The sequence below is a fragment of the Plectrocnemia conspersa genome, unplaced genomic scaffold (genome assembly GCF_051122295.1).
Source record: "Plectrocnemia conspersa isolate PC_06_02 unplaced genomic scaffold, ASM5112229v1 ptg000006l, whole genome shotgun sequence".
Lineage (NCBI taxonomy): Eukaryota > Metazoa > Arthropoda > Insecta > Trichoptera > Polycentropodidae > Plectrocnemia > Plectrocnemia conspersa.
This window is the reverse complement of record NW_028277170.1, coordinates 2,719,724-2,738,913: the sequence shown is the minus strand read 5'-3', so window position 1 is coordinate 2,738,913 and position 19,190 is coordinate 2,719,724. Positions and strand designations below refer to the sequence as shown.

Sequence of the window (19,190 nt, the reverse complement as noted above, 5' to 3'; positions counted from 1 at the left end):
AAATGTCTCATAATTACGTACATTATTTAATAAATTACAAAATACTAGTACAAAAAACATTTTAATTCATTTATGTTCTTATGTCGTTTCTTTATCCACTAAATTCGCTACTAGTTTATAAATTATTATTAATTATTGTTTATATTATTATAATAATAATAAACATAATGTATCATTGCCTTCGTTGCATTTGTATCATTTTTTAATCTGTTCTAAGCTCAATCTAATCTCAACTAATACTATCCAAGCAATGCTTACGAATCGATCTAAGGTACTATATATATAGTTTTCTTTAAATATATCATATAGGTATATTGTTTATAAATAATATGTGTAAATATAATATTGCTTTTTATTGCCCATACTTCCACTTGGAGGCCTTGATATATATATGAATATATATTTGTGTATATAATACACGCTTATGTTGCGTTACGATTCATGTAATTGCCTAATTTGTGAAATGAATTATACTTTTTTTGTTACATTCTGTGGTTAAATAGTAGGCTGTATCATTTTGTCAATGATCTAATCTGTATTAAATTCAATTTAACAGCTGTGCCACAAATATCAGATAACTCAATATAAACACGCAAGATAATTTAATTTTTTTAATTTGAAAAAATATTTTTTTTAATTTTTGGCAATTTATTTTAAATAACTCATTTTTGATTTATTAATTTTTTTATTATAAGTTTTGATTTAAATAATATTTTTTGATTTCGATTTGTTGTTTATATCTAATTTTTTTAAAATATTGTTTTTTTTTTTAAAAAAATTTTTGCCAAAAAATAAAATTGACGTTCAAGAATAAATAAATATGAATTATTTTTTTGAATATTTATTTATATGTATATTGCAATGATTCAAAACTAAGTTTACTCTATTAATTAGTTAATTTGTTCTATAGTTGACTTTACTATAATAGGCAATATTTTAATTTTTTTATTTATAAATATTCAACATAAATTGAATATTTTGTCAAATTGAGCTATTTGATGTATGTATGTGTTCTAATATATTTGGATGCAGCCATATCCAATTTCACAATTTAGGCAATCAAAATAGAATGGGTACGCTTAACACACACGCACACACTGAAGTCTTTATCTAAAAAAATAACATATACGCATGTAAATGAAACAACGCTTTCAGACTTGTGATTTCTTGACTTATTATGTGACCTCAATGTCCACGGTGTCTTCGTCGGGCGAGCCGTCTTTGAGACACGCGGACTCCAAGTGCTTGTTGAGGTAGCTCTTGAGCGCGAACGACTTGTGACATCTGGAGCACTCGAAGTTTTTGTCGTGGGAGTGAGTCTGCATGTGCGCCCTTAGATTGGACCTGTCCGCGAAGGCCTTCCCGCAGTGCGCGCATCCGTAAGGCTTCTCTCCGGTGTGAGATCTGAGATGCCCTTGGAGCAGCCAAGGCCTGGAGAAGAGCTTCCCGCAAATGCCGCAGACGTGCGACAATTTGTGGGTAAGGACGTGCATGGCCAAAGCAGGCATAGACACGTAGGCCTTTCCGCAGGTCATGCATTTCTTAGCGGCCAGAGAGTCCAAGCTCCTGTGAGTCTGCTTGTGTCTCGACAGATTGCTTGACGTCGCGTACCTCTTGCCGCACTCCCCGCAGGCGTACCTCCCGGATCTGGTGGACGACTCGCTGTCACCGCTGTTGGACACTTCGTCGGAACTCCACTTCCTGGTGCTGCTTCTTCTGGTTTTGTTTTTGGACCGCCCGTCCGTCACGGACAGGGTGTCGTAGGTGTAGGTCGCAGAAGACTCTGAGTCGTTGGGGGTGGCGTCGCTGGTCGTCTGGTCTTCTTGCCAGTCCTCCTGCTGCCTGATAGAGTTGGGGTTGTTGTTTTCGGCGTCGGAGGAGTACTCGCAAGGGGTGCGAGGCTGCAGCGACGAGACTACGTAGAGGCACGAGGCGGTGGGCGGTGGTCCGGCGGCCGGTTGCAGTATGGCCAGCACTCCCGGTGCGGCCAGGGGTGGCAGGCTCTGCGCCAGAGACAGCAGGTCATGGGCGGCGGCGGTCTCCTCGGGAGAGCGCCCGTGGAGCGCCGCTTCGCTTTCGAGTCCGGGGTAGTCTGAAAGTATACGTATAAAAGCATTATTACATGAATAAGTAATTGTCGCACGACGACGATATGCGGCACGCATATCCAAGTTTTATTTTCAAGTCACGTCGTGTCACTTGATTGCTAGCTTTTTATGTACGAACGTATATCGACATTAAATTCTGTTGATAATTATTTTTTTATATTTGATTTTATTAGATTTTGATTAAATAAAAAAACAGGTTTATTGAAAATAATATAAAAAGTGTTAGTTATACAACAATTCTGAATCATTTTAGCAACTAAAAAACAGGTTAAACGAAAAGTGTTGTTTGGAACCTGGTCAATCTATTACAGAGGATGTCTAAATACTAACTATTGCAGAAGGATTCATTATGTGACTTTACAAAAAAATTAATTTAGTTTCATCGACTGTCAAGAGCTCTCAATTGATTATTCGAATAATTGATCTAATATTGGTAAAATATTCGCTTACATTATCTCAAATGTAATTTGAAAAAAATATTAAAATGAAACAATTTGTATACTTGAGCAACATATGTAGTTGTTTTTCTCTCAATATACCCGAGTGACTAGTGCCGCTCCAAAATCTATGGTGTTTTGTGCGCCTTTATTTTGTTTCAAAATGCGAGCAAATACGACGCTTCTTACAACAACAAAAATATCTTTTACGCGTTCGAAACAACATTTGTGAATAGAATGTTTATCGGGGGTATCTACTATGACCGAAATTCGCAGAATTCGTTCGTTAAACGAAAAAAAAAATGCTGGAAAGTCCTTTATTATCGTTTACCGCTTATTCAAAAAACAGCTGTATTTCGCAAATTTTTGATCCGATCTTTATTTACATATATCAAATTCGTTCCAAACATTATTAACTATTGTATATATATTAATATCGGTAATATTATGTATTTAAAATATTCTAGCAATTTCGTTGGTTTAATTCAATCACTGGTAATTTAAAAAAGCTGAAATGACGTCCACAGACAAATGACGGCACAGCATTTTAACGATTACGAAAGTGATTAATGTTTGCCTTCTAGGAAGAGTACTCAACTATATAGAAAGTTGAAAACTATATATTTAAAAACATATACACAAACAAAAATAGTGTCTTTACAAACATAAAATAATGTTTGGCATTTACAGGTGCAGATAGCCGTCCGTGAAATGTGTTTCATAAGGGTTGCCAAATCTCCACATGTTCAAATTACAATAGTCATGTGAAGATTCGTATTTTATTTATTAGAATTAGTACCACTGTAACCTGGCAGTTTAACATAATGCGCCACAATGGCCAAAAGCATAAATATAAAAAAAAATATAAAATTCAATCCAATACAATCTGAGACAACTCACCGTAGATGCACCAGAAAATTGCAGTATCTGCAGTCAGACGGCTATTGCCAGAGAAGAGTTGACAAACCCTTCCGTCTCAGCCTTTACAGACAAGAATAGAGATAGTGACCGAGAACTATGACGGTCTTCCGGGGTCCATATTTGAAGCTGCTGGAGAACCGAAGGGTTCTCAACTATGCCTTTGAGCAATTTCCAAGTGTTTTATTAGATAACACTTTGCGAGTTGACAAAGGAACATATTATAGCGGTCCCAAAATGAGAGCACTGAGATACAGGAATGAATATATCCATTAAGTATAAATCCATAACTATTAATTTTCGAACCGCAGTCAATTGCAATTCATAGAATGGAATCAGCTTCTAGTATGTTGCGGAAAAGGGCATCATAAAGAGTGCGTAATACTATAAGTGTTGTTAAAGTAGCATACATTTCAAAATAAAACATTTTTATCGATCTGCGGTGAGTCTCTGTAATATGCAATCTGTATTTATAGTGCTTCTCAAACGTAACACAAAGATAATTAGTAAAGTAAGACTTATTTAGAACATTCATTGAGAACATTGAGAATAAATTTGGGTAACATTTAATGTGAGAAAAGAAACCTCCTTCATTTAGCGCACAACAAGTTACTTCTGATTGCGAAAAACGAGACTTCAACCGAAACAAGGATCGACCAAGAAAGCAGCCGCTTCCCTCTTCCTGTCAACCATGGTCTAACTACGACTTGCGAAGTCCGGAGTTTAACCCAACATTTAACATTACACAATTTATACGTTAATAAAAAAATATTAAACTAGAAAATATTTAAACAACTTTTCCGCTATAAAAATAAATAAAATTTGTTAAATCTACATGTAATACATTTTCATAACAATTTGCGAAAATAGTGATTGTTACAGATTTATTTTTGACGAGTCGTCAACCACTTCAGTAACAGGTGACGATCCCTTAAGAGAAAACAAGAGAGGGTTGTACTGTTTCACGTGAATGGGATAGGGTGGGGTGTTTTAGGCCACCCGATGGACCCGGGCAATGAGGAGGGAAATAAAAAATGGGCCTTTGGTAATTACCCGCTCCGATCGATAGGCCGTATCCCGAAAAGAGCATTATTATTTTATTGCGTGCGAGTCGAGTCACGTTATAAATGAATTACCCCCGATAAAATGGTTCTTATGTGAAAAACGTTTTCGATCGCACTACCCCTACACCCACTACCACTACACTTGTACATTTCTCGCTGCTTGTTAATTTATAATATTATTTTATATATCTTGCCATGAACAATGAAGAATATGATAATATAAAAAATAATTTTTATTTATTAATTATTAAGGCGTTAGCCCAATGCATTACAACGGGAATAAACAAAATAAACAAAAAAAAAACTACCAGTCTCTAGAATAGATGCCACTATGCATGACCCAGCGCAATTTTATTTTAAATATTCGTCACAATATTTATCTGTAAGATTATGTAAATCTGTATTGATCAACCGTAATTTTAATTATATAATACTTGATAATTACAATCTAGAAACAAAAAACACAAAGTTTTATAAAGCATTTAAACCCAAGTCTATCAGGTATTAGTCACCGACTTATACCATATCATATAAATAAAATAATTATATTCTATAAATAAACCCCCCCTCCAAATTATCCAAACGTCCAGTTATACAGAAAGTCTTTAATGTTCCCTGCAGGCTTAAAACAACGGACACAAGTCAGTTTGCGGCGAGATCTAACCCTAAATAAGTTACTAAGTTAGGAAACTTGAAAAGTGTGCTCTTACACGTCACATTGATCTCATAAAAATATTTTAGTATGTTTCACTTATTGATAAAAGAGTTCCCTAAAGTTTGCACATTTATGAACAAGAATAAAACAATAATATATAAATATTTCTGTAAAAGTAGATTATGAGCTTTTTCTTTAGTTGTGATATAGATTTAATGTTATTTTTTGTTTAAAAGATAGTAAACGGATTTGATTTATCTGGGTTTTAAGTATCACATGAAGTGCTTTTAGTAAAACTCGAAAGCTGGGTATTAGTGGTGGCATGCTTAATTGGAACGAAACTTATTTAAATAATAAAAGATTATACAATCTGAATTATATATATATATATATATATATATATATATATATATATATATATATATATATATATATATATATATATATATATATTATATATAATTAATGATAATATTCGTGTTCCAATTTAATACAATTATTTTATAGGTAGTCATATATAGTATATAATAGACAGAAAAATAATGTTAAAGAAATTGGAGAGTATAGGTATAAGTGATATAGTTTTAAGATGGTTTAATAATTACTTATATAAAAGAAAACAAAAAGTTAAAATAAATAATGTATATTCTGAAGAGAAATTAGTGTCTTATGGAGTACCACAAGGGTCTAAATTGGGACCATTGTTATTTGTTTTGTATATTAATGATATAGTTAATAACGTGAAAAAATGTAAAATTCATCTATTTGCGGATTACACATTAATGTATTGCATAGGTGATAACATTAAAGAAATTGTAAATAATTTAAATAATGAATTAAGTATATTAGAAATATGGTTAAAGAATAATGTACTTAAATTAAATGAGAATAAAACTAAATGTATGTTTATTAATTATAAAAATGTGTTAGATAATAGTACCAAAATAGTAATAAATAACTCGAGTATAGAAATAGTGGATAATATAAAATATTTAGGAGTAATTGTTGATACAAAATTAAATTTTAAAGAACACTGTAATTACATATTAAAAAAAATTAGTAGAAAAATAGGTTTATTTTCTAGATTAGGAAATATAATTAATATAAATATAAAAAAAATAATTTACAATAGTATAATATTGCCCCATTTTAATTATTGTGCAACACTATTAAATATGTTAAATAAATTAGATAAACAAATGTTGCAAAAATTACAAAATAGATCAATGAGAGTAATCTTAAATAAAAATAGATTAATTAATTGTAAAAGTATGATTGATAGATTAGAATGGTTGAATGTTCAAGAAATATTGAGTATGAATGTTTTAGTATTTATATATAAGTTAGAAAATAATATGTTACCAGAATATTTTAATAAGTATTTAATAAGAAATAAAGATGTACATAAATATAATACTAGAAATAGAGAAAATTTAAAGATAATTAAGTATAAGAAAACGAGTACGGCTAGGGGAATTATGTACGGAGGTTTTGATTTATATAATAGTCTTCCAAGAGAAATCCGAAACAGCAAAAATATAACGGGTTTCATAAATGGAATAAAAAAACACCTTCGTACATATAGAAATAAATTATAATATTAATTATAATATTATTATTGTATATTTTTATTTTTTCTTTCTGTTATGTATTTTTTATATACTTTTTATATATGTTTACTAAATTTGTTAGATGTAAAGATTAGCTATTAAGCTAAATAAATTAATAAAATAAAATAATAATAATATTATTAAAGCGACTACTATTATTATTGTATTAAAAAAAAACTGACTTTTAACGGTCATTTTAATTTTATTTAAGAACCATGCGATTCGTACTATGCATTTCTATAAAATTAAAATATGATATAAAACAAATAATTTTATTACTATATATACAATATATGATTATTAAAAGTCAAAGGAAATATAATTATCCTAAATGGTCACCTAATTATTATTATCATCATTCACTAGAACGTGTAAAAAAATCTTTAGATATATAAATTAAATTCTGTTTGTATTAATCAGCTATAATTATTTACTTTGCAATTTAAAATATAATTTATTATAACTTCACGTTTTTAAAAAACTCCTGCATTAAAACCGTTTCTAATATAGAGTTAAGGATATTTTTAGCTTTGAAAATTTTACAAAACAAAGAAAAAACTTTTCTTGGTCAATCAGATTAATTCAACATACTACTTTCTTTGAGGAAACTATAATTAGACAATTTATTATTTTTTTTAATAATAATATGTACGATCCCAAGAATCATCTTGATAATATTTTTTTATTACACATTTTTTTTACCAGGATCACTTTTATAGGTTTATTGCTGATTATTAATAGTTTTTAAAACTGTACTTTCACACACAAATCAATAAATAAAAAACTATTATTTTCTTATATATGTATGTAAATTAATAACCAATTATTAAAATAAAAACGAAGGCGAAATACTTTTAATAATAGCCTGTATTTAATTGTAGTTTATTTAAATTTTAAATTTTAAAATGGTCCACGAGCTATCAAATTTTTTTAAAAATACCGTCAAGCAAGAAATCCTAAAAAGTTCGAGAAACATGTTATGCTAATGGAATTAAAAAAATTGACTAAATTTCGAGATTACCTAGATTGAACTTTTTAGATAAAAGTACTCTGATTCATATCTCATATAAACACCGATAACTATACATTTATATTGTGTCTTGCTATTGATATTAGTGCAGATTATAATTATAACTATATAGTATTGAGAGCTAAATGCATCTCATACTAGCTCGATAGATTAATGTTGAAAGTCAGTGACTAATATTGATAAAAGCAAAATTAGGGATACTTATAATTCCAATTAAGCATCACAGATCAGGTTTTCATAATTTCACGTATAAATGTCGTGACGAAAAATTAAATTCGAGCTAAGTCATGCAAGCTGTAATAATAGTTTATAAGTAGTAAAATAGATGTCACTGATTTACAGATTTTAATTTAAATCTGGTGTCTCACTACTTACTAAATAAATGTTGATTGTGTTTATCCAGCTTAACGAATTGAGCTAAGAGGTGTCATTAGGGCATTCGAACCGGGTGAAACCGGAACCGGGTACCCGGTTACCCGCCATGTTTTTTATGAAACCGAAAACCAGGTAATTTTTTACGGGTATCCGGTTAATTTCATTTAAATTTTTTTTCCATTACTTCAAATTAAATGGAAGAGCCGAATCGGCGTTCTTAAACGACTAACGTCTTTGAACGACAAAAAAAGGGACAGCACTTAGCGGCCTATAGATTTCGAGATAAGCGAATGCATAGATAAGGATTAATTTGAAAGGCTGCAGTTGTAAATAAAAATAAATTTTAATGCGTTGTAGGGTGAAAATATAACACATTAGATTCGTTAGTGTTTTTAAAATATAACTTTTTACAAAAAAGAACATCACCAAAATAAGCTTTGTTTCTCTACCTACATATAATACATATAATAAATACAGTCATCTAATTTATTTTATAATTTTAATAAAATTTATTTCCTCGGTATTTTTCATGTGCAATTTGTATTAATATTCCCAAATATGTGTTAAAATAAATATTTCGGTTTTGTACTGTTACACATGTATGTAGTATGTAAGTATATGTATATATGTACCTAACGATGGAATGTAAAAATAATTTGATTAATAATTACATAATATATTGATTTTATTTCAATACATAATTTTTTTAAAAAATGATATTAATTATTTAAGTAAAATTAAATATATCATGTCATATTTAATTAAAGATTCAAATATAATAAAAATTAGACTCTTAACGGCTTACAAAAATTACCCGGAACCGAACCGGGTACCCGGTTCTTTCCCGAGAAATATCCGTAGAACCGGGTAATTAATTTGGCCGAGTATTTGGATGCCTTAGGTGTCATGACACAACAGAAGATTTACAATAAATAAGTAAATAGTATTGTACATTGTTAAATACTCTTTGATCGATAAACTCTTAAATAACTAACGATATGTTATATATTTTTATCTATGTTGAAGTATTGCACATAAAAAATAAAATAAATAATAAAAAAGTCAAATTCCCATTAAATTCTAAAACATCATGTGGTAAAATATAGTTTAAAATTACACATGACAAATAGTTGAGCATGTTATTAATAATAGACTTTAATACTGCAAAAACGCAAAAAAGCAAAAATATAATCACATAAAAAATACTGCATTCGATACAATATTAATAATGAGATCATTGATTTGGCAATATTTTTAAAGGATTATAAAAAATCATATAGTTTCGATAAAAATGTAAATATTGAATAGTATGTTCATCAATTAAATAATTTCGTATCTCTGATGTTATAATGTCAGAAAATGTAGATTTAGCTATTACGTAGGGCCAAAACAATACAATAATTTTTGTACCGCATTTGTGGAGATTAGTTATTTCTAAATTCAATATTTTAAATAATTTTAAAGTTTGATTATTTCAAATTCTAGTCCATTCTTTGCTTTAAATATGTCTTTATGAAAGGAATTTGTAAAAAATAGTGTGATATTTTCAAAATTATCGAATTGCTTAAATTGCTTTTTAACATTTTCAATTTTGAGGATCATTATTTTTGGGTCAATTGAGTCATATAAGGATATATACGCAAATATTTTTCAATGAAATATCTATGCAAAAGATCCGAGATTTATGAAAATATCGTTTTTTGCAATCAAGTCATATTACAAGGATTTGCTAATAAAGAAGATACAGACACAATTAACGAATCAGTTAAAGACTATAGCAAAAGTGTATTAAATCAATAATATAAATATTGATTTAAGAAGCAGTATTTTATATTTATTAAAAAAATACAGTGCTACTTAATTTATTTATTTTTATAATTAATGAAATTTGATTATTTTAAAGCAACATTTAGGATTTTGCAAAATAACAAAATAATGGCACCCCTATTATTTTCCACCAAGAGCCTCCACTGCTAGTGTACAGTAACAACGTAGTTGTGTCTCAAAGTGCTTATCGATCGTAATTCAACAAACTCCTCCGTGTCGAATAATGGGTTTACGTGTTTTCAGCACTCGTATTGTATTGTATTCTTAGCTTTAATAATGCACGTATGAAACCTCAATTCGGAGAACCACAGTAAGATCTATATTTTATTTCAAGAAAATTCTGTTAGTTTTCGAATAAAAAAATATATTGGAATAGTCTAAAAATAATATCATGTTTTTGATTTGGCACTTGTTTATGATTACATATTTTAGTTGTCACATTTTGTAGATGTCTTAAACAACAAGAAGAAGCTATTTATTGTGATCCTCTGAATGCAGTAGGTTCATCCAAGGTATTTATATACATGAATTTCATCAGCATGTAAATTGTGGAAACCTTGATTTAAAATATACATGTTTCGTTTATAATATGAAACAGAAACGGTATGGTAGTGCTTTTTGCAAAGCAAATGTAAAAGCAAAATAGTTTCCTGGGTTTTTTGAGGCTAGCGCTTTATCTTATTGTAAAGCTTTCCTAGCTAGTTCAGCATCTTTTAAATGAAGTTCATGATGTTTCATCAGATTTGTTTTTTCTTCAATATTGCTTGACACCTTTGGCACGTGTCTTTACGTGGATAATGAAAGTGCAAATTAAATTATTTGCTAAAAATATTCCCATAAATTTTCTCCTCAATATAACTTGTGTTATTTTCCTTACATTTATCAACGTATGATTTGTACATTTTTATTATATTCAATTCAAAGTTTTAATACTTGATTGTGAGACCTTTGTTATTGAGGAATACTCTCAATGTGTACCTTCACGCGTCTTACTTTTTCCTCATTGGTTTTCCTGGATGAACCTTTCATTCTATCACGAAAATCTTATCCAAAATTTTGTTGCATTGAGAGCACGGTATACTCTTCCTTTAGATATTTTAAATGTGTCTAAATTTTTTTTAAAATACCAATTTTTTTGCGTTCCACTTTAATTTATGGGTCGCATTCTTTCCTTAGCACACTTCTGTGTAAAACCATTAGTCTGTAAGACTCCAAATTGTTTCCTTGTTACTATGGAAATTAACTCTGACTTGCCTCACTTTCAAAAGCAACAAACAATTATTATAATTGAGCAAAATAAATTACCAATAAAAAATTTACACTAATGAAAATTAGCTTTAACTTTTTTTTACCAAAATGGACTTGCCTCACTTTTAAAATCAATGACTCATATTTTTTATTGTTGCAACAACTAAATAGTATTGCTTTTTATTACCACACATCATTGAGAGAACACGAAAAAAATCAATTTTTTAAATTGACTGGGATTTAAAGGATCATACGATTTTTACGCATTTATTTGTTCTATAATATTATAACTCAAATCTAATTAATAATATTTTTTACATGAGTAAAAATAGATAAATATACGAGAGATAAATCTTTCGAAAATAAATAATTTTGCGATACTCTAAAATTTATATTAAATATGCAATTATTAAAATATCAATTACAAAAATATCACAATCATACATCAAACAGATTTAAAATATTTTATGCACTCTTTTCTCATAACGTTCTTTCAGATAATCGTAACTGATAAAAGATAATGAGTAGCATATTTTTTTGGAATAAATTGGCTAGTGGTGCTCTGACCCCTGGTTTAAACATTTGGTGTTTTAATTAAAGTAATTTGTAATTAAAATATTAAATATTTTAATTACAAATTATTACGAAATTTTGTCCTAGATTTATTGTTCTAAAAAATTTTCGTTATAATTATATATAATTAATTACTGTTTTTTGTTGCTCATTTAAAAGTATTTTAATACCGTTTTTGAGTGGTTTTCTATACTATTAATAATCAGCTTTCACAGTGAAAATATTTATAAAAAATATAATGCCAAATTGTTTCAGTAAAAAATGTTATATTATTGTGTATTTGTCTATTATAACCAATCATCAGTGTAAAGACTTTTAAGAATATAATTAAGCTCGAGTGATACTACTACTTTGCTTACATTAAAATCACCAGTATTTATAAAAATATTGTTAAAATATATGTGGTTCAGAGAAGGGATTCTATATAGCCTTATACCTGATAAAAACCGTCATTAACCACATAAATGCAGCAAGCATGCATGACACGAAACATGCATGTTTTGGATCGAAGAAGAGTTACGCTTTATAATAGGAATAAAATAAATTTATACGTGTCAGATGAAGGCAATTCGTTGTCAAAGTATATAGCAAAAAATGAAAGAAATATATGTAGATCTAAGGATGCTTTTTATATTTAGGAATAGAAGGTATTCACTTCAAAGACGACACTGAGGACGGTGGATTATATAATTGTTCTAGGAGCTTTTTCATTCCATTTTTACAAATTATTTTAAAATGTAAATGTAGATATAGCTATAAATCTTTGGACTGGACTTGAAATAGTAATAATGATCCATAAAACTCAACGAACAAATAAAAACGCATATTAGCGATTAAAAGAATATTCCATGACGAATAAAACCACGAGATCGTTAAAGCGTTGATGTATTATATACTTTATGCTAAAGGGGGTGCAATAAAATATTAAAATTTTAAATATTTAATTTAAAAATATATTTGACTGTTTTATTATTTATTTTAATTTTTCTATTTTATTTTTTTATGTGCAATACTTGCACATTGAGAAAAATATACATAATTAAAATATGTAGCATAAGTGTGTTTACATTTATTTATTTATTGTAAATCTTCTGTTGCAACATGACACCCCTTAATTCGTTACAGCTGGATAAACACAATCCACATTTACTAAGTAAGTAGTGAGACACCAGATTGAAATAATAGTTTATAAAGTTATTTAGTGGCATCTATTCAATTAATTATAAACTATTAATTAATAGATTTTTTGATTTTATTTTGATTATTCGTGAGAAGCTAATCTGTAGTATTTGATTTAAATTGTAATTATCTAATTATTTAATTTTCATTACGTTAAATAAATTAACGATGATTAAAAGTATTTTTTTTTAAATATGACAATACAGCCTAAATAATAAAAATATTCATTATGAATTTATAAAATCACTAAAAATAAAGTGTTAAAGTAAAGAATAAAAAAATAATTAAATGATCGCGAATTCAACGGTCAGAAAGTTGAAGCATATTTAATGAAAATAGTTAGTTTTCAATGTTTGTGAAAAGTATTTTATTATGAGTTATACTGAACTTTTTAAACTTAATTAATAAACATGTTGAATTTAAATTCTTGGTTAAATACAAAAGTATAAAATAATATATTTAAATGCTCTCTTAAACTTAATAGCAAAAACAAGATTACATTATTCAACGAAAAATTTGTATAAAATTTTAATTAAAATTTATTTAAGATATATTAGAAAAAGCAATGCACATAAATAAATTCAGTAGTAGAGAATAAAAATAATAAATTAAACATTTTTTAGTTAATTTTATTTATGTCTAGTATCACATATGTTATGCTGCATGTTTTTATTATTAACCCCCCATATTTATATTTTTATTAAATTTTTCGTTGTAATCTGACAGGCGTAAGCCCAATGTAACTATCAGACTAAAAGTCTGTGAATCAGTGCCGTCTATATTATTAATTATAATTGATATACAATCTATAACCAATAGATGTCACTGTTTTTTTAATAAGAACGCATTTTTATAAATAAAAATTCGAATGCCACTGCCGGGGCTCGAACCTGCAACTTCAGAGTTACTAGTCTGAGATGATACTTAATGGTTCACATGGGATCGATCGCAAAATAAAAATGATTGAAATATTTTTCAACGTCATATATTATAGTCTACATAAAAAAATATTATTTTTGATAATAAAGTAACAAAAAAACTCAAGGATCAGGCTATCGGTATTATTACTTCAAATGGATGTAGCGTCAGCAGTTGCTGCTATAAAAAAATCTTTCACTGTATTTTTTGATCACACCTCGTGTATACCATAAATTTTTCAGTCTATTAATATATAGAGAGCGTTTGCCTGTACTTTCAGTACTTCATATTTTTTAAAGTTAGATCATTTGGTTATATAGTAACAGCTTATATGTTTTAATCTATATCAAAATTACAAGCATTGAGACCTAGTTGTTACATCTAGTTATATAAAATATGCAAAATGTATAGTAGACTTACTTTTATGGATTTTTCCATTTGAGCACCGTAAAAATTGTGTATTCGAATAATTGTTAATGGGAACATTCGGGAGCTGTGGCACGCGATCGGAAAATTGGATATTGGCCGTTACGAATTACTGAAATATTGTAATTGGGTTGGAAATTAACTAGAGCGACACAAAATGCTTTATTTGCATAGCCAAAACAATGGCACCGTTTGGGGACAGCGGCCATTATACATAAATGGATACGCAACGCTGGTTTATTGCCCAAACAAAAGGGTGATCTCTACACACATACATATTTATGTAGTATATTTGTTTTTATAATCTATACAGGATGGCCCCTTAAAAACCGATCGCAATTCTAACCGCACTATTTATTAATCTGCTTTGTTATATATGACAGCAAACATCAAATGAAGGGTCAGGAATTCGGTCACGAATATTTTAAAAATACAATTTAAGTTCTAGTGAAATATTCAGCTCGAGTTCTAATTATTTATTAATTTATTTTATGGAAAAAAGTTTTAAATTAAAATTAAAATTTTTTTTTAGATGCTCTAAAACAACTTATTTTATTATGTGAATAATTCCTGATACGACTTTTCCTAGAAAATGAATTTTCACAGTGACAGTGATTCATTAATTATTATTAAAACTACTGAAAATTAATTAGTAAATGATATTTTGGAGAAGAATATGAAAATCGGAACTTAATGGATTACGTGCATCGAATGTGAATTGTTTGTACAAAACATAACACAAAAATACATATTTTCACGTGTGAAAATTATATGAGAGCAATAAAATTGTTTAGTATATACTTTTTCAGATCAAAATCTGATACGAAAAGCAAATACTATTTATACGAATTGTATCAGTTCCTTGTGGATATTGCTGAGCATGTTTTTGTTCGGAGAGCTTTGAGAAGCAGAGTGCTTGCGTCTCGAATAAGAGGCACAATTGCATCCCGCAGCTAAAAGTCACCAAGCTTCGACAGTTTGTTGACATAACCCTTTAGCAACTTTAGAAAGTGCTTTATTGTGTTCCCGCTTTGCCGAGAATACAATGAATTGTGCTCCAAACGTTCCTAACGAAAATGCGCAAAGATGCTAATACAATCGTACTCCTCTTGTACAAATGTCTGTGAAGTTTCCTCTGAACCCTTTTTAACTACCAAAAATAGTTTGCTTCGCTGGGATTCCAGACAATAGAGTAAAATTCGAGAACGGACTAACGTATCATACAAAACACAAACCGTTTTTTAACGCATTATTGCAAACTTTGTCAACATAAATATCAAGTCTTTGACAAAATAATTATAAATGGATGAAATTAAATACTCTTAAAATATAACTTTAGCAGTCGATTTAATAATGTGTGCTATAAAATAAAACAAGAATTTATTTTAAGCGCATTAAAAATCATTTAAGAAACAGTCTTGAATAATATAATTTATAAAATCTTTCGATTATGTGAATAGAAAATGATCTCACACAATAGTTTAATTTTGATCGATCATCAAATTATTACCTTAGGTATTCGATCTGAATTTTCAGATCGAATACCTAAGTACAACTCGTGTGCTTCTCGAACAGTTTTCCTTTCTTAAACACCGCAGATGTTGTATCAAAATAAGATATGTTCCTTAGAACGATTATATTTGTTGAAGCTATTATACAAATACATGCGTATCTCCAAATTTCCTTTGCCAATTTTTTTTATAGAAAATTTCTTGCTGACGTGATTAGGTTCGTCTTATTAAAATAACCATCAGATCAATATCTTCTTCCACGATGATGGTGTTTTTTTTATTGTTCAGATGCTCCTCTATTGCTTTTATATTTTTACTGTAGTCTGAGCGTCGAATACAACAACAATATTTGAACCGAAATGCGTTTGCAAATAGTTGACATTTTTATTGAGAACGATGGAGAAAGTATCATCTTTGCTCCATACGACGCGACGCAGAAGAAATCCACCATAGATGATGTATGTTACATTATCCTGATTCAGTTCAATATTGACAAAATATTCCCCGAGAAACTCCTTCTGTCTGCATGGATTTCATTATGACTGCACTACACTCCCTGGAAGCTGGCCATGGTTGGCCAAGGATACAGTGGGTTACTTCGGTCGATTTCGGTTCTGCCTAAAATCTCTCGGAAGTTGTCCGAGGTTACCGAGAACGGGAGATAAAGAACATTTTCAGCAAACGGACCGAAGTCAGAGCTGCTCTTTCGAGCGCGAGCGGTGAGATACTTCCCCTTTCGTTCTCTCGCGTGTTAAGTGACGACAGTGAGAGAAATAATGATATGGTTTTTCGCAAATTGAGATAGAACGAGTAACTCGCTTCAATTTCAGTATGCGCGTAAGCGTCCTATGGTCAACACGCATGTCGAGCGCTGCATCGTAGTCACGTGGTCAAGTTATAATACCACATCTTTCAATATTTTAGTGCACCAAAAATGATTAATTATTCTTCCAACAGATATCGTTATTATATTTTTTTCATATTAAATTAAATAATTAGTGGTACTTGATTTTGTTTAAAAAAATCGTTTCAAATATCCTTATGTATTTTCCTAGATCAGTTTATATAAATATCACACCATAATGAATTCTTATTTAGAATCGATGGCGACAAATTCTAGGATAGTCACAGATGAAGTATCATTTTTATGCCTTATGGCATTTTGCAAAAGCAGAAAAAGGTTTTGCATAAATTGAATATTTACGACTGAAAAGTTTTTACTAATATTGTATTGGTGAGTGGCCACACAAACTTAATAAAATGACAATTTAAAAATTGCGATTATTTGGTACATTTTTAGATCGCGCGCAAATATGCCATCTGTACGTGACAGAAGCCGCCGTCCGGACGGCATATGAAATTTGTGGCAGTGTGATCGCTTACTCGAAGTCGTAGGTCTCGGCCGACTTCAGTTGTAACTTCGGTTCGGACAACTTCCAGAGAGTGTAGTGGAGGTATTAGACTTTGCTCGATCACGATCAATTTATCGTTTTCAAGGTTCTCAAAAGTATCTTTATCCATTGTTTCTTTCAATTAAGTCATATCTTGAAGGTATAAATGTGTCAATTTGGTACAAAGAAAGCAACCACTTCAGTACACAAATTCGGTATCATTTTTTTTTTACCGCAGTATCCTGATCTTTGACATTTGATATTTTGATCATCTTATGAGACTTTTCAGCTCGTCTTTAAAACGTCGAAACAAAAGTATATGCAAAATATCAGCTATCTATAATTTAGTCTTTGTTTCGCCTTATTTGACTAGACTAAAAACTTTCATAAGCGATTTTTTTGAAGACCCAGACGTCACACCCGTCAAAGAAAAGCCTGTTTAGCTGCGATCATGAGTATCAACAAGAGAAGGAGTCTAGCTCATAGACTACTGACTAAAAAGTAATTGCTTTTCATCACAGACATGTTTTGGAATCAGGAACCACTTGTGATATCCATGAGATTACAACTGGCAGGACTCCGAGCACATGCTGTGGGAGTGCCTACTTCTCCCGAACAAGGGAGCTGAGTTGCACGCTTCGTTGGAGATTGAAGGCAAGGGCCCTATACAGATCGACGTGTGTATGAAATAGGATTATATACTAAATCCTCCCTACGCTGTTTTTTTTAATAGTGAGCGACATTAATAAAGCCAAAGCAATTTATTTATCTCCCCAATACATAACTTCCATCTTTAGAACTAGTTTGAGAGTAGAAGCTTCGCGAGCTATTATGGCCACTTATTTTTATACACGAGATTAACAAAAGCTAGGGAAACTTAATCTGAGGTGATCGATCAAAATTATTCTTCCTCGAACTCATGGCTTATCGTGTTTGTTTAATCGGTTCAAACTGTACATTTACGTTTTACCCCCTTTCACATTTCCATGGCTATAATACCTACATGCACATAATAAATTAAAATCCATTCAACGTCCACTTCGGGGTAGGCACTTCGCAAACGTCCATTTTCCAATTAATAAGTAACAAGCGGCCCCCACCTGTTTTTTAAGCCCACTTGTGAAAGCGATGTAAGCCCCGGTTTGCGGCGTTTTGTGTAAATTCCGTTAAAAATCTGAATGGGTCCGCGCTTGTTGCTTAGGGGGGTGGCGGTAGGACGAACACCCCACCACCTCTGCCCGCTCAGGTAACAAGGGGTGAGAAGGCACGTGTAGATCCGCGGGTGGGAGGGAGAGTATAGAATAGCTATTTAATCCACAATGACTTATCGCCATTACGCTCGTAATTTATTTCCCAACTTTCCCGGCCGGTAAATAGGTAATTTTTTACACGTCAACCACCTGAATTACTCACCTACGTCTCGCTAGGTATTATACGCGCGGAAACATCGGTAGGTATGAATTGATGAAAAGCCCTTAAGTGGATCGATACCCGCGAACAAGCTTTGATTCTGTACTTAATTGGAATTTTTGTAGTGCAGATGTTTTTGGCTTTTGACAAAGCATATCATGCCTTAATTTTAAAACAGGTATATATTTTTTTGTGATTAATGATACGATTATTTTTTCTGCACGAACGCTTTCAATCGCGATATGGCGAGTGCTGAATTGAATGGGGTGTTTCTACTTTTTGCTGCAGCGATTCTGTCCATCCTTGCAAAAATCGATTGGCCCACGATGTCGTAGACACATTGTTCTTGTAAAGATGTATAAGCATTGAATTGCAGTTATTGAAACACTGCGTTTAAAAATATTTCCTGTATTAGGATTAAATTATTATTTTCAATATTATCTCACACGTATATATTTATTTAATATTTAACGGAATTCAACACGCTACTTTATGCGATATGAGGGCTTG

The 19,190-nt window shown here is 30.3% G+C and overlaps 1 protein-coding gene across 1 annotated transcript in view; it reads right to left on the bottom strand.

Annotated features, from left to right (window-relative positions):
* Positions 1-976: 976 nt before the first annotated feature.
* LOC148234040 (uncharacterized) overlaps positions 977-19,190 on the bottom strand; it is a 33,928-nt gene continuing 15,714 nt past the window's right edge. Inside the window, exon 4 of the mRNA XM_088187705.1 lies at positions 977-2,092. Coding sequence (XP_088043831.1) covers positions 1,176-2,092 — 917 coding nt within the window. The 3' untranslated portion in view covers positions 977-1,175. The remainder of the gene's footprint in view (positions 2,093-19,190) is intronic.